The sequence below is a fragment of the Elephantulus edwardii genome, unplaced genomic scaffold, assembly GCF_000299155.1.
Source record: "Elephantulus edwardii isolate Elephantulus edwardi_28Jun2011 unplaced genomic scaffold, EleEdw1.0 scaffold00106, whole genome shotgun sequence".
Classification (NCBI taxonomy): Eukaryota; Metazoa; Chordata; class Mammalia; order Macroscelidea; family Macroscelididae; genus Elephantulus; species Elephantulus edwardii.
The window spans coordinates 11,171,659-11,187,888 of record NW_006399856.1 but is presented as its reverse complement, the minus strand read 5'-3'; the positions used below and the strand labels follow the sequence as shown (position 1 = coordinate 11,187,888).

At 35.4% G+C, this 16,230-nt stretch overlaps 1 protein-coding gene across 1 annotated transcript in view; it reads right to left on the bottom strand.

Annotated features, from left to right (window-relative positions):
• Positions 1 to 16,230, bottom strand: part of KANSL1L (KAT8 regulatory NSL complex subunit 1-like) — an 89,411-nt gene that overhangs the window by 12,356 nt on the left and 60,825 nt on the right. Inside the window, exons 5-7 of the mRNA XM_006891933.1 lie at positions 14,210 to 14,414; positions 8,716 to 8,881; positions 4,524 to 4,631 (exon numbers count right to left, since the gene is read on the bottom strand). Of these exons, the coding sequence (XP_006891995.1) occupies positions 4,524 to 4,631; positions 8,716 to 8,881; positions 14,210 to 14,414 (479 nt within the window). The remainder of the gene's footprint in view (positions 1 to 4,523; positions 4,632 to 8,715; positions 8,882 to 14,209; positions 14,415 to 16,230) is intronic.

The window sequence follows — 16,230 nt, the reverse complement described above, 5'->3', positions numbered from 1 at the left end:
ATCTTGACCCCACATTTCTCCTCATAGAGCCCAGCCTCCCGGACAATCTGTTCTGCATATAGGTTGAAAAGGTGTGGAGGTAGACCTTACTAGAAATGTTTAATCTCCTGCTCTATCCCTAACTTATTAAATAATGATGAGCATTTTAATAATATTCCCTAAGTATTTTATTTGCACACTGAAGTTGGAGAAGCACTGATTTGGAATACCTCATCACCTTTTCCCTCTACATGTAACCGAAGTATTTGAAGCTCCTACAGGCATCATCCTTCTCCTGGTCTTGCCTTTTGACATAACCCATCAATTCCATTTCTCCTAAGCAGATTTACTGTGTGGATCATTAAGAAAAAAAGGAGTCCCAAAATACTTAATTGTGCTCATGCAAAACGTATCTAGACCAAGCAGCAGTTACCTGAACAGAACAAAGACTGCATGGTTTAAGGTCAGCAAAGGTTTACATAGGGACTATATCCATTTTCCATACTGATTCAGTCTGTATGCTGAGGAAATCACTTGAGAAGCTAGACTAGATGAACAATATGGCATGAGACTGGAAGAAGACTCATCAGCAACCTACATTATGCAGATGACACAATCTTGCAGAAAATGAAGAGGACATGAAACACTTGCTGCAGAAGGTCAACGATTACAGCCTTCAATATGGTTTACATCTCAGCATCAAGAAAACAAAAATTCTCACCAGTAGACCAATAGGTAACAAGATGATAGAAGAAAGATTCAAGTTTCATTTTACTTGGCTCCACAATCAACACTCGGTAACAGCAATCATGAAATCAAAAGATGTGTTACATTAGGAAAATCAACTATCAGGGACCTGCCCAAAGAATTAAAGAGCTGGCATTGTCAGTTTAAAGACTGAGGTTCACCTGATCCAAGCCATGGTCATCTTAATTGCTTCCTATGCATCTGAAATGTGGACAGTGAATAAGGATGACAGAAGATTCAATGCCTTTAATTGTGTGGGAGCACTGACTGTCCATCCCAAGGACTGCCAAAAGAACAAGCAAGTCTGTCCTGAAGGATGTGCCCCCACAAGGCTCCTTAGAGGCATGGGTGGTGAACCTTCATCTACTGTGAGCTGATTGTCAGGAGGGGCTGGTCCTTGGAAAAGGACATCAGGCTGGGAAAGGTAGGAAAGGTATGTTAAGAAAAGACAGGAAGATGCCAACAAGATTGACTGACACAATGTAACAATGGACTTAAGCATATTAGAGATGATGAGGATGGCGCAGGTGGGACAAGCGTCGGAGCTGTTGTTCATAGGGTCAGTAGAGTTGTCATCGATTTGATGACCTCTAAAACAATTGCGCTTAAAAATATTCTCATCTGCTCATCACGTCATATATGTATTTGATGTCAGCTCTCCCCTATTGGGAGTTTTGATGGCACAGTGCGTACGGAGTTAAGCCACTTTGCTGGACAAAGATGGGCAGTCTCCTCCTGTGCAGTTTAAAGCTTAGAAGCACCGTGGAGGGTCCACTCTGACCGGTTCAGATTCAACAGCAAAGAACTGGAGTTTCCTCCAGGACATTGTCATTTATTTGGTGTCTTATTATTCACCTTTGATTCTTCTAGTCTGTTTGGCACATAGCAGGTGCTCAGTAATAAGTATTGGATTATTTCTGTAGAAATCATTCACAATACAAGAAAAACTGACTTGTTATTGAACCAAAGACAAGTGCTTACTGGCCTGTGAAACTTGCCAGATTCCAGCAGCCCTACACACAGTGAGGTCTGAGGATTCTCATTGGCTGATTTTCCAAAGCAGATCTCTGGTCTTTCCTCCTTATATGAGCTTGCAAGTTCTGCTAAAACCGGTTCAGCAGCACAGCGATATACACACACTTCACTGACAAATGAGTAGGGGTTGCATTTCAGGCACTCTGGCTAGGAACTGAACCCTTGAACCATATACCTCTGTCTACAAGATGCTTAATAATTTGGGATGGCAAGTAATATGCAATGAGACATAAAAAGAGAACTTGGTACCTTTTTTTTTGGTACTAATTTGCCTATTAATGTGGACTTCAGTTCAAATATATTCTATATTTTAATTTCTCATTAATAACATGTCCTTACATTATTAGTTCAATACTATTCTTACTTGCCTAGTGTGTTTACAGTGTCAAATTTTTAAGTTAAACAGTGGACAGTTAGAAAAATAATCTAACAACTAGTAACTTCCATTTTTTATCTTTCCTTTTAGTCACATTTCATAATTCATACACATTTCAAATAGGAAATCATTTCATTAAGAACGAATGTATGACTTAATATTTTTTTCATTTCTTACTCTTTGTTTTATTTTTAGTTACTTTAAATAGTATTCAAATTGGAGCTAGTATCATTTAGCTATTTACCATTTAGTTTTATTACATTATTAGCTACTGTTGCAATTCTTATTACCACTATGATACTGCTTTTATAGATACTCTTACACACATACTTGATTTTCTTTTAAAAAACTTCATTTCATGAAAGAGTATACAGATATAATCTATACTTCCCTATTTTTAGTCTCTTTTTCCTGTGCATACAATTGTTCTTTCTCTTTGGTGAACCCTCTTTGTTCTTTCAACTTTAATTATAGAAAATTTTCAAAGATAATAGAAAAATGAGCTCTGTGTATATGTCCTTCAGCTTTAATAATGACCAACTTGTAATCACTCTTGTTCATCTCTGTCCCCAACTCTTATTATAAAGCACATCTGAGACATTGTGTGTTTTCATCTAAAATGATGCAAGACAAAATTAACAATAACTTACTGATACTATCTAACAGCCAGTTTATGTTCCAATTTCTGATGGTTCAAAAATGTGTGTTTTGTGTATATAACTGGATTCTTCAAATCAGAATAGCAACAAGGTCCAGAGAATGCATTACATTTGGTTGACATAAAAACAAGTTTATTTAAGTTACGCATAACAGCAGAATTTTTCATCCATTTTTTTTCTTCCTACCTGAACTTCTATTTTGAAAGTCTGGCTAGTCTAGTATTTATCCTCATCACTATTGTCAAATTGTTTTTGATTTTTCACTATTATGAAAAATGTTATGATTAATTTATTTGTGAATAAAGATAGTTTCGTATTTATTTTCTTAAACTAGTACTGGAATAAAAGTTAAAAATTCAGAAAGCAATAATTGTAAGTATAAAAATAATAAATTAAGGTAGTAGCTTCTGGAGTTTTTTCCCCCTTTAACTTCAATGAACTTATTAAAAATATTAAACAAAAAAAAGATATTAAGCAAAATAAAGGCTTTCAATGTATTTCACAGCACTTCCAAAAGACTTGTGTCAATTCTTCACGTTATCGAAAATATTCAACAGTGTTTTCACTACAGCCTTGCCAGAATTTATTATAATATTTAAACTTATTAAAGTGGTAAGCCAACTTATTACATATTTAGAATTGAATTGATTTTATTGGTTATTCTTCAACTTTGCTTCTCTGAGATTAAGTTCAGAATAACTTTATTCTACTAGTCTGTTTTATTTATAAATTAATGTAAGAAAAACTGACATTAAATAAGGAAATAATTCTGTTTCTGACTCAGGAACAGGGTCTTCCTTTTATACAGGCAGGTCTTAGGCTTTTTTACATTAGTATACTTAAAAAGTTTTCTTCATGTAGCTTCTTGTTAAAATTTAATACTTTTGAAGTCTGCTAACTTTTAGAATTTCATTGCTAAGAGGCATTGCAGTGACTGCTGAATTTTAGAGATAGATACTTATTTTTTCATAGTTTGTATGACTTTTTGATGTTGACAAGATTGTAGTGTTGGCAAAATTTTTTTTTTCTTTCTTACTCTGATTACTTCCAGCATAGAAAATGTACTCACTCCCATATAGCATTTGAAATTTATTCAGGTGTTATAATTTTAACGTGTAATTTAACATTCTCGGAACCAATTTATTTTGATACATCGTATGACATCAGTGTGTAAATAAACTACCCAAAGAGACTGACAATACTGTATATTAAGTAATTCTTCATTTCCCCCTTAATTTATAGGTCTTCCCTTATCATATAATGAGCTGTGTAGATTATTTCATGGATCTGTTATCCCAAATGCAAGCAAAATATATCCTATAATAGCAGAATTATGTCAAGTTACCATTTGGGCGTTGGATTTGATTCTCAACATTTTTTTCCTGGATTCCTTTTAGATTTTTGTTAACTTAAACAAATTCTAATAGAACTTAATGTTGACTTAAAGTAAAAGAACTGATCCTAATATTAATCTTACCATCCAACCATCCATGCAGTGTCTCCCTGTCTTTTTAACTATTAATTAATACTTAGTAATTTTCATTTAATAGATGTCCCACTTATTTTTCTTAGGTATTTCATGCATGTGTACTTTTGTGTGTTTGTATATGTAATTTGTGAAGGAAACATTAAAAATTATTTACTCTTTTGTCCTATTTTATTTCCTTAGGAAACAGAAATAGTAAGTATGAAAGATGTAAAAAGTGCAAGATTTATAACTGACATACCAGCTGAAGGCGATATGAGACACTCGCCTACACACTTATTTTCATCAAGATCTCCTTTTATTTCACTCTTTTTTAACAGTGTTTCAAGGTGAAAATGAAGAGGCACATCTAGAAAAGTAAAAAAAAAAAAGTATTTTCAGTGAACTGTATTCTTTCCAAACTGTAGTAGTAAGATGGGTTTTATTTCCTCTAAAAGTGTGTGAGAGCTATGTATGGGAATGATAACGAGAAACACAGTGTGAGTGGAGAAATGCAGAAAACACAATGGATAGAAACAAAACATAATGTAGAAAACTGAGCCAAAGTTTACAAAATCACATGTATCAGATATGGCAAAATAATACTTTTTTCAAGGATGTTGGCACAAACATTTTGGTAACTACCAAATATATGTGCTAAATAAACAACTCATAGATGACTAATGGCATAGTACATCATATAAAATGAATAATAATTTTAAGTATTTCTAATACTATTGTTTGTTGTTACCTTCAAGTCGAGTATGACTCATAGTGACCCTATGAACAAAAGGCCTGAAGCCCTCTACAACTACTAACACTTAATCAAAGTTCATAGAGTTCCCAGAGGCATGTTATTTAGAAAGTAGATGCCACTCCTGCTTCCAGAATACTATTATTATATGAATAGAAATAAATGTTTCAAAGATGTCTTTACTAAAATATACAGTCAAACTTGATAGACATTTAAGTTCAGTCTACATCTTCTCCATACGTATCAGATTTACAAAACATATAATTTCCTTATGTGGAATTGCTTACAGGAAAACCCACTTAATTCAGATGGAATTTTATATAAAAATATCTGTTCACATTCCCTTAGTTTACTAATATAAATCAGAATTTAATCTACTTTTACAAAGACTGATGCCTAATGGTAAACTCTTCTTCCTTTACTAGAGAGAAAGAAATGTCGTTGTATAAAACCTAAAATTATGTGCTGTCTTGACACCTGAAATCAGGAGGGCCTCCAATTTCTTAACTACATGTACCCTTACCCAGTCTCCTCTTGTGGATAAGGTCTCTAATCAAACAACCTCCTTATTATAGGGACCAGGGACAGACCTTTTTATACCAGAGTAATGACCTTTAGTTCTTCCCCAAGCTACAAAATTACTCAAGCCACTTATATCTTCCTGCGAGAACCAGCTGGCTTTCTACTTTCTTTTTACTCTAACACCTGCCTTCTAGTCCCTACTTTTTCACCCTATTGCTGAGTGTAACCTTCATGTGACTCTGAATACCAAGCAGTTTCTTGCCCTGTTAGGCTGTGATCATTTGTGACTAATAACCTATTGATCTCATCTCCTCTGTGTTGGGCATTAACATGATGGCCATCTATCCATAATCCCAGGACAGGAATCATTCCTTCACCAATAGTATGAAGAAAATGCAAACAGAACAGATAGTCAGTTTTACTGTGCTTATATTCTGTATTTTCACAACCACACAGGAACTAAATAATAATGAAGATGTACTTCATACTTATTAATTAAAGGCTGTTGTCAGGTGTATACCCATGTAGTGAAAATATGCAAAGAAAATGGGATCATGAGTACCATCACAGAATTTATCCCAAGAGACAGAAATGGGGTAAGATTTCAATTCCAGCACTATACTATGATCATACGAAAATTGGGGCAGGAGATGAGAATACAGATGAATTCTTTTTTCAAAATGTTTAACCATTTTACACTTATTTTCCAATTATCTAAAAAGCTTCTATCTCTAGAGAAATACCACTGACTTTCATAATGAGACAATCACCTATTCTACCACTATTCTTAAGTTGGAACAAACAGGATTTAAATTGTCTTTGTAAGTCTTTGTCTCATCAATATAGAGACAAGCTGAAACCCACTTCTTTGAGTTACTTCTGACTCAGAGTGACTCTACATCAAGTTTCCAAGGCTGTAAATCTTTATGGGCGGAGACAGGCCATTGTTTTCATTGGAGCAGTAGTGGGTTTGAACCATGGGACCTTTTGGTAAGCAGTGCAATGCATGACACACTCTGCCACCAGGGACTTTTATAAAAACATGATACTTTAATGCATTTATAAGATTATATCTCATTTGCCTTAAGTAGTACCTTAAGGACTGCAAGGACTTTACGGTTTGGATTCTGACTATAGGTACCCTTCAGGACAGAGTTGAACTGCCCCACAGGGTTTCCAAAGCTGCAATCTTTAAGGGATCAGAATGCCAGGTCCTTTCTCCCATGGAAGCAGGCAGATTTAAATTGCACGTTTTGGTTAACAGCCAAGCACCACCAGCATTCCTCTTGTACTTAGTATTAAAAACCCTCTTCTTACAAAGTCAGTTCTGACTCCATAGGATAGAACACAACTGTCTCTAAGGTTATAATCTTTATGGGAACAGAGTACCACACCCCTTTTCATCCATGGAGTGGTTGTTGGCTTTGAACAGGGAACCTTTTAGCAACCAACCCTCTATATCACTAGGGGTCTTTGTATCTAGTACAAAATCAAAATACAAAGTAGATATCATCCCTTAAAAGAATGATTGTATATGTAGTTTCTGAGATTTTTATTACATGGATGAGGAAGGCGTGGCTAACCCTAATTAGTAAGGAACAAAGCTAATCTTACTTATTATAAAGGACATATGAGACTTAGGATGAAGGTTACTTCTACCAGATCTCAGGGTTTACTAACAAGAAAAAAGAAATGTGGTAAATAATAATGGCTGGAATTTTTACTTCGAGAGACTAATTACCTCAGTCCAAATCCTAGCTCCATCATTTATTAGCTGTATACTCGGGCAAATAACACCTCTAAGCTCCATTTTTCTTATATGTAAGCTGGAGATGCAACAGTGTATGTCTCATGCTGTTGTATGAGAATTAAACTAATAATGCAATGTGCTTAGATATAGAGTGTTGGTATATGCTAAGATCAAATTTTAGCTGAAGCATTATATTAAGTTTCTTCAAAGGGGAAATAAAATGATTCCTGCCAAGAATTCACCTATTTCAAAGTATGGTATAAGATACATTAATATTGGTAAAAACAAAACCAAGATTTAAAGTATGAGGAAGAAGGGGGTAAGTTAACAAAAACTGTGCTTTATAGAGATGGTGTTGGAGACCTTGAAAATTGGCTTTTCTATCCATTGTGTGGGAACTCTGGTGGCCTTGTGGAAAGAAGCTGCACTGCAGTCCTGAAGGCACATGGTTCAAGGCCACCTCTTCAGTGCTGCTCCACAGAAGAAGGATGGGCAATCTCCTCCTGTGTGATTAACTGCCTCTGAAAACCCACTGGAGGGTCAGCTATGGGTTGGTTCTGACTCTAAGGTACACCACCGCAACAACATCCATTGTGTTAGCCCCTGTTGATAGCCTGGACTCCTGCTATCTTAACTGCAGACACAACAACAGCTATGGGATCAATATAAGAGGGCACTTTCCACACTGTGAAAGATGGTGGTGGAAAGAGGATGAAGGTGGAAGAGAATGTGGCAAGATATAACCAGAGGAATGCTGGAATTGGAGCCACAGTTAAAGGTTTTGCTTGCTGGAATGAAAAGCTGAGTTGTAACTGCTCTGAGAGAAAAGTTTGCTGGATGATTGAGGAAACCAGAGATGCATCTGTGCTGCTGAACTGAATCTGGACTTTAACTGAGGAATTGTACCTTGTTAATCTGGCTTGAGACTGATGGACTAAACCTGGACTTACATTGTGTGATATTCATTGAGGAATATTAAATTACCATTACAGAGAAACAGCACAGTTATGTTATCAATAAGATGTTTAAAAAAACGGAGATCAAAGGTTACTTTCCAAAATAAATAGTTTTCAAAGAATTAAAAAACTTGCAAAAATAAAACATTAATTTAATATATGAACTAGGGAGTTCTAGTGGCACAGTGGTAAGGAACTACAGTGCCAAACCCAAAGGTTCAGACATACCAGCTGCTCCTCAGAAGAAAATTTCCTCCTATGTGATTTACAGACTCTGAAAACCCACTGGAGGGTTAGCTATGAGTTGGTTTTGATTCACTGGTACATAACAATAAGTTCCTCTAGGAGAACTAGTTATTTGTATTATCTAGTGATAAAATAATTGATAAAAACTTCATTCTTATACTTTTAGGATTATATTTCACCCTAGAAAATAACCAATACCTTGGAAATTTTATATGAAGAGTCTTACCTGATGGCAATGACAGAACAGGGTGGAAAGAAGAATCCAAATCTGACACGTGTTCTCTCAGTAGCTGAGACTTTGCATTGTGTTCACAGTTACTCCAGGTTGACGGTGAGTGCAAGTAAGGCATTTGTGTAGTATTTAAGAACGCTGTTTCTTTTGAAGGCAAAGTCTGGAAAGGAAAAGAAAGAATTAAAAGACCTCATCTTTGCCTGAAAACAGAAACAGAGAGAATATTCCAGTTAAAATACAGTAAGTGATACGAGAAGTCCTTGCAGAAGTTCCTCATCGAGGAAAAAGAGTCAAAATAATACAGAATAAGCGACAGCTATTAAGTGTCACTAGGTCAACTATAACTTAGAGTCACCCTATGAACAATAGATTGAACCATGCTCTGTCCTGTGTCATCCTGGTGCTCTCTGACAAGCTCATGGACTGACACAGTGACACCAATGGGCTTAGATGAATTAATCATGAATCTGGTGGAGTTTGATTACCCTTTTCCAATTTTTGGAAGAACACTCAAAATGGAACGCTCATACCATAAGAAATCATTACAGAGCAAAATTAGATTTAAGAATTATGAATCAAAAGAAAATGTTCGCACAGTAATTTAGTGAGAACTGTAAGTTAGGGTAAACATTGTTGTGTGCCACTGATTCACAGCTGACCCTCCACTGGGTTTTTCAGAGGCAGTTAATTGCACAGGAGATTGCCATACTTCTCCAGCAGAGCAGCTGGTGGATATAAAACACCTGCCTTTGGGGCTGCGGCACAGCTTCTTAGCACTTCTTAGACAACCAGAGCTCCCTAAGACCAGTTGTGTGCCTTGTGTTCCATAAGTCAAGCTGATATAGCCAGTGAATGAAATTGGAGTCAGTCTAATTTTACACAATGTTTACACATACATAAAAGTGAGGTACAGCTACAACCAGGAAAGGATAAAATAGATGAATAGGACCTTCCAAGAATCAATTCCCTATGCACATCAAAATTCTCCAATAGGGCAAAAAGGTAAGTCACAGACTGGGAAAGAATATTTGATATTGACATGTCTGATAAGGGACTTAGAGCTAGAATGTATAGACTGCTCGAGCACCACAACAAGATAGAGATAAACAACCCAATCACAAAATGGATACAGGATATGAACAGACACTTCACCAAAGAGGACATTCAGAGGGCAAAGAAACATGAAGAAATGTTTAAAATCCATAGATCTGAGATGCAAATCAAAACAACTAAGAGATAATCCTCTCACCCCAGTAAGAATAGCAAAATTCAATAGAGCAGCCAACAACAAATGCTGGTGAGGTGGTGGAGAAACTGGGACCCTGTTGGTGGTTGTAAAATGGTGTAACCACTTATGGAAGGTAGTATGGCGCTTTCTCAAAAAGTTGGGTATAGAATTATCATTTGACCCAGCAATTCCTCTACTGGGAATATACCCTAAAGAAACCAGAACTGCCACCCAAACAGATAAATGTATACCCGTGTTTATTGCTGCATTGTTCACAATAATAGCAAAAAGATGGAAACAACCCAAGTGCCCATCAACAAACGAATGGATAGAGAAGCTGTGGTATATTCACACAATGAAATACTATGCTGCATTGAAAAACAAGGAACTCATGAAATATTATACAAAATGGGTGACCCTGGAGAATGCTGAGTAAAATATCTCAGTCACAAAAGAAAAAAATACTGCAAATGCCACTGTTATAAAACAGGATTGACATTGAGGTTGGAGGGAAATTAAGAAATTTTGAGTCAATAAATAATGTATACTGCATTGAAACAGATGAGGGAGAGAACTGCTTAAAAGGTATATATGATTAGATATTATTTGCATGACAACAGTCCAGCATTAAGAGCTGCATAATAAAGTGGACTTGGGAGGGGGTAATTGTATAACAATGAAAGTTTGTTGTTTTTTTTTCAAAGAGAAAAGTGAACTTGTGGGGGAGGAGTGAGCAGGGAGGAAAATGTACAACAATGATTTTACATGCATGTAATATTAATGATATTATATCATACTTTATTAATTTGTTTTCCTCTTCATTATATCTTTTATTGTATTTCTATTTGTTTTAGTTGTTGTTTGACTAACAAGTTATTGAGTGCATTATGTTATTAAAAACTATTCATATTTCTGCCATTTTATATATTTTTAAAGAATTGAATCTATGTTATACAGACTTTAAAATCTGAGGCGATAAAATTGCCTTTTTGTCTTCCTTCATGGTTCTATACAAGAAGATATGTATTTTAGCAAAATACATTGCTACTCTGTATATAAAAAGAATTCTGCCTTTAAGAAAGAGAGGGAGAATTAATAGCCAAATGTTGACATTTTTCTCAAGCCAGAAGCCAATACCATCAACTGTAGTAGAAGAAAGACTAAGATTTCCTCAAAAAGAAATTTTTTCCTCATAAAAAAGAAATACTACATCAAGAGTGGGCCATACAGAAAACCAAAATCAAACAAACAAAACACTCCATATAATTAAGGATTCTATAATTTTAAAGCAATTGACTTACAGTTTGTTAATGTGTGTTCTGAAAGATAATGATTCATTTCTCTACTTCACAATGAAGTTTATAGAACTATGAGTGAGAAATCTTAAATGCAACTCAGATTTGCCTCATATTCTACTGATTCCTAATGCCTGATATAATGTTACTATGAAGATTTGTTGTTGTTATGTGCCGTCGAGTCGTTTGCGACTCATAGACATAGCGACCCTATGTACAACAGCCAAAAAAAATAATAAATCAACCAGAAACTCCCCATGGGGCTGTTTTACTCTCACATATGATCACTGTAAGTTAGAAATGACAGCATGTAACAGTAATAATGTTAAGACTTAAATAACTGCAACAATGGACTGAACATACCGACATTCACGAAGATGCATGGGCCAGAGCAAGGTTCTGATTGGGTACATACAAGGTCACCACGAGTCGGAGGCAACTTGATGGGAACGAACAACAAAATGAAACTGGACATGAGTGTCTTGAGAACTAGACCCATGAAGGCCATGATTTTGTGTGTTACTTCTCTCTCATCTGCTCTTTTGAAAATTTTCTTTAAACATGTCAAATAAGAAAAGTAATAATTTCTTGTTTAATTTTTTCAAGCATCTGTTCTTTTCATTCTATTAACATCACTCTCCAATCTCATATCTAGACTTTGGAATAGCCTCATAGCTGTGTTTTTCCTGTCTCCCCATCGCCAATTTTTATATCTTTTGTGCACAAATTAATCCTCTAAAAACATAACTCTGATCATTTTACTCCCCGACTCCAAAACTATCAATGACTCCACCATGTTATACACTGCATAATTAGTATCATTGTTCACATGTGATGAGGACTTTTACCACGCACTGGGGCTGAGTACCTTTCAAATATGTTCTTTCATATCACACAACAATATAAGGGCAAAAAAAGAATTAGCTGACATAGAAGAATTTAATGAAATAGCATATGATCAGAAACAACAGTGATGAAGGAGGAAATTCAAGCTGCTTTGAAGGAACTGGCAAAAATAAGACACCTGTAATTGATGGAATTAACATATTCCAACAAATAGATGCAGCCCTGCACGTGCTCAAAAGGTTGTGCCAAGAAATCTGCAGGACAGCTACCTAGCCAACTGGAAGAGATCCATATTTATTCCCGCTCTCCAAAAAAAGGCAATGCAAGAGAGTGAAAATTATTAAACAATATCACTAATATCAAACATCAGCAAAATCATGAAGATTATCCCAAAATGACTAGAACAGTACATTGACAGAGAACTTCCAGAAATACAAGCTGAGTTTAGAAGAGGCTATGAACTGGAGATGTGACTGTCAATGTTAGATGGATCTTGGCTGAATGCAGAGAGTACCAGAAAAATGTCCACTGTGTTGTCTATTGACTAAAAATGTCCATTGTGTTGTTTATTGACAAGGCATTTGTCTGTATGGATCACAACAAATTGTGGCTCTAACATTGAGAAGAATGGGAATCTCATAACACTCGATTGTGCTCATGTTGAAACCTATACTTGGACCAGGAAACAGCTGTCAGAACAGAGGAAAAAAAACATTGCATAGTTTAAAGTTAAGAAAGGAGTGAGTCAGGGGTTCAAGGGGTGGGACTTTATGAAGAAGAATGTGGCCTCAGTTTTGGAGAAGACTCATGAACAGCCTGTATGATGCAGATGATGTAATCTTGCTCTCGACAACTGAGGAGGACCTGAAGATACCATTTAGAGATACCATTTGACTCAGCAATTCCACTACTGGGAATATACCCTAAAGAGACCATAACCGACATCCAAGCAGATATATGCACACCCATGTTTATCGTGGCTTTGTTCACAATAGCAAGGAGTTGGAAACAACCTAAATGCCCTTTAACAAACGAATGGATAGAGAAGCTGCGGTATATTCACACAATGGAATACTACACGCTGTGTTGAAAAACAAGGAACTCATGCAATATTCAAAATGGGTGACCCTGGAGGACATTATGCTGAGTGAAATATCTCAGTCACAAAAGGACAAATACTGCATGGTACCACTGTTGTAGAATGAGGCTGACATCAGGGTGGGGGTAAGTCTGAGAAAAAAATGGATAAATTATGTATACTGCATTGAAGCCGATGAGGGACAGTTTAAAAATAATATATTTTAGGGTATTATGGTTATCATAAGAGTTTGGAATGAAGGTTGCAGAGTGGAGTATACTCGGGGGGAGGGTGGGAGGGCACGGGGGGACTGTATACCAATGAAGGAGTTTTGCTTTTAAAGAAGAGTGAACTGGGGGTGAGAGTGGGGTGGGCGGGGAGAAAAGTGCAACAATGAATGAATGGAAATCCACAATCTCTGTAAATATTCACTGAAATTAATAATAATAATAAAAAGAATGTCACACTGTAGGAAGTAGATATAGATTTTGTACCGGGTCACAGTTTCATAAACTATTTGAAAGTAAACTCAACATTTATTTACAAATGAAAAAAAAGTTCTCAAAGTGAATACTTTTAATGAAGAATATTATATTTGTATAAATCTTAAGCATGAAAATCTAAAATTTTATAGCTTATGTCCTAGAAGGAGGCAGAAAAGGCGTACTAACAGAATTAACTAACAAGTGGCAAATTAAAAACACTTCTGTTTTCTCCAAAATAACAGGCAGTGGTGCAAATTTTGTTACTTGATCAAATATTCACAAGATAAATAAAGTGATAGGTTTGTGTTCTCCTTATTAACCTTGCAAGTAAAATATTAAAATAATTTTAATACATATTTTCCTTAAGTTATAACAGTGGGTTTAAAAACAAAATTAGGAATGTAAGAAATTTCAGAATGCACTGCTATTTTTTTTAAAAATTATTAACTTTTCTATATTGAGTTAAATAACTAATAAAAATCCACATCTGAAATGTGAAATATATACACACCAATGGTAAAAGTCTTGGTTCACATTTTCACAAAGGCCACCTTACCTGTTGACTCCAATAAAAAGTAGGGTTCAATCTGTAGAGTTTTCTTTTGTGGAAACTTTGAAGTGGCCTTGTTCGGGCTGCCGTACTCATGATAGTCAGAGATGGAGATTTCAATCTTGTCCTGTCTTTTTTTCTTTTCTTACTGTGCTTCTGGTTAAGGAACCAGTTACTGGAGGAAGACAGCTCCTCTAAATTCTCTGAAGCACTAAAATGCCAAGAAATATTTAGAGAGGTGAGAAACAAAATAAAACAAAGAATAAAACTATTCAATTGCTTTGCTCAATTATAATAGGGGTATTCATTTTCTTTTTACTTGTAACAATTGGTGTGGAAAAAACCCTATACTAATCAGGAGTTAAGGAAGCTCTGATGCCTAGTGGTAAGCAACTGCACAAAGGTATGTGGTTGAAGGCGTGTACATCACCACCAACACAACAATCAGGAATATTCAAATTGTAAAAATAATTCCTACTTCAAAATATGTACAACCTTGATTGAAAAGGTTTCCATGAACTCACTAGTACAATGTCAATGATCACAGTAAATGAGTGAAAGGTTCACATGTACAGTGTTTTAGCTAGTTACATAAAATTATTTTTAATATGGGTGAAATGACACAGGACTATTGCACTTCCTAAACAACATGTCTCTGGAAACGCTATGAACTTTGATAAATGGTGATAGTTATGGAAAGGCTTCAGGTCTTTTGTTCACTATGAGTCATGCTCAACTCGACAGCAATAAACAACAACAGCAACACTGAACCTATTCTGTGGAGCTGTGGAAGTAAGGCCTGGAGATCTGCCTTCATAAAGATTATAGCGAGGAAACAGTAAGGAGCTCAGTTCTATCCTGTACCATATGGGGCATCCTGAGTCTAGGGCTGCCTGAGCAGTAGCTAACAGTAACAAACAACAGAAAACTCCACCCTGTCATCAAGCTTCCAATTCAGAAGGACCCTCCACTGCATTTCCAAGGCTGTAACTCTTAAAGGGAGGAGACTCCCCATCTTATTTCTCCAGAGAGGAGCTTCTGGATTCACACAGCGGACCTTGCTATTAGCAGCTAGCTAACGTTCTCATCATTAAGACTTGCTCTTTAAACAGCAATTAATGATACACTATTTTCAGTGAAATCTGACAACTGTCGTAGCCTGCTATATTTAGAGAGGTTTTGAAATGAAGAATATAGAACACACAAGTATAAAAAAAAAAAGAAATGGTTTTAACATAAGCTACTCATGAAACTAAGTCGTTTTATAATATTCATATTAATTTTTTAACATTATGCTTAAATATTTTAAATGTCAGGATATCAAGAAGTTAATCTCCAATACCACATAAATTTAAGGTCATTTATACTACAATGTTATATGTAAATGTTAAGCTTTTTGGGAACCTTAAAACACCAATTGCAACCTAATTTATGGACGTAAATATGAACAATATAATAGCATTAATAAATGTATATGTAATATGTAATATTGCCAATAAACCTAAAAGTTTTTAATTTTTAAAATTTTGTGTGTGTGTACCATCAGATCAGATCTGACTGATACAAGGGGAGATTGCCCCTCCTTCTCCAGAAGAACATCTGGTGGATTCGAATCGCGTACCTCTGGGATTGCGGTGCAGCTTCTTGCCACTAGGCAACCAGAGCTCCCTATTAAACCTAAAAGTTTTAAAAGCTCTAACTGATTCAAATAAAATCAGTATTTAATGGTAGGATAAGATTTTTAAAATAACAGTATTATTTTTAAATACAGCTGTTGAAAATATTAGTTTGTGAATAAGGTAAATTGACAGTGTTTTTATATAATAAGCAAATAAAAAATAAAGGAAGTTGAATGGTTTATACTGATGAAACCAAAGAAAATAATGAAATACAAAAATTTTCATTGTTGTTGTTATGTGCCGTCGAGTTGCCTAAATTCCAAAGTCATATTCTTTTTAAAAATATTTATTGATTTTCCATGGCATATCTTCATGGTATATTTAACTCATATACATTGTGCTTTATAC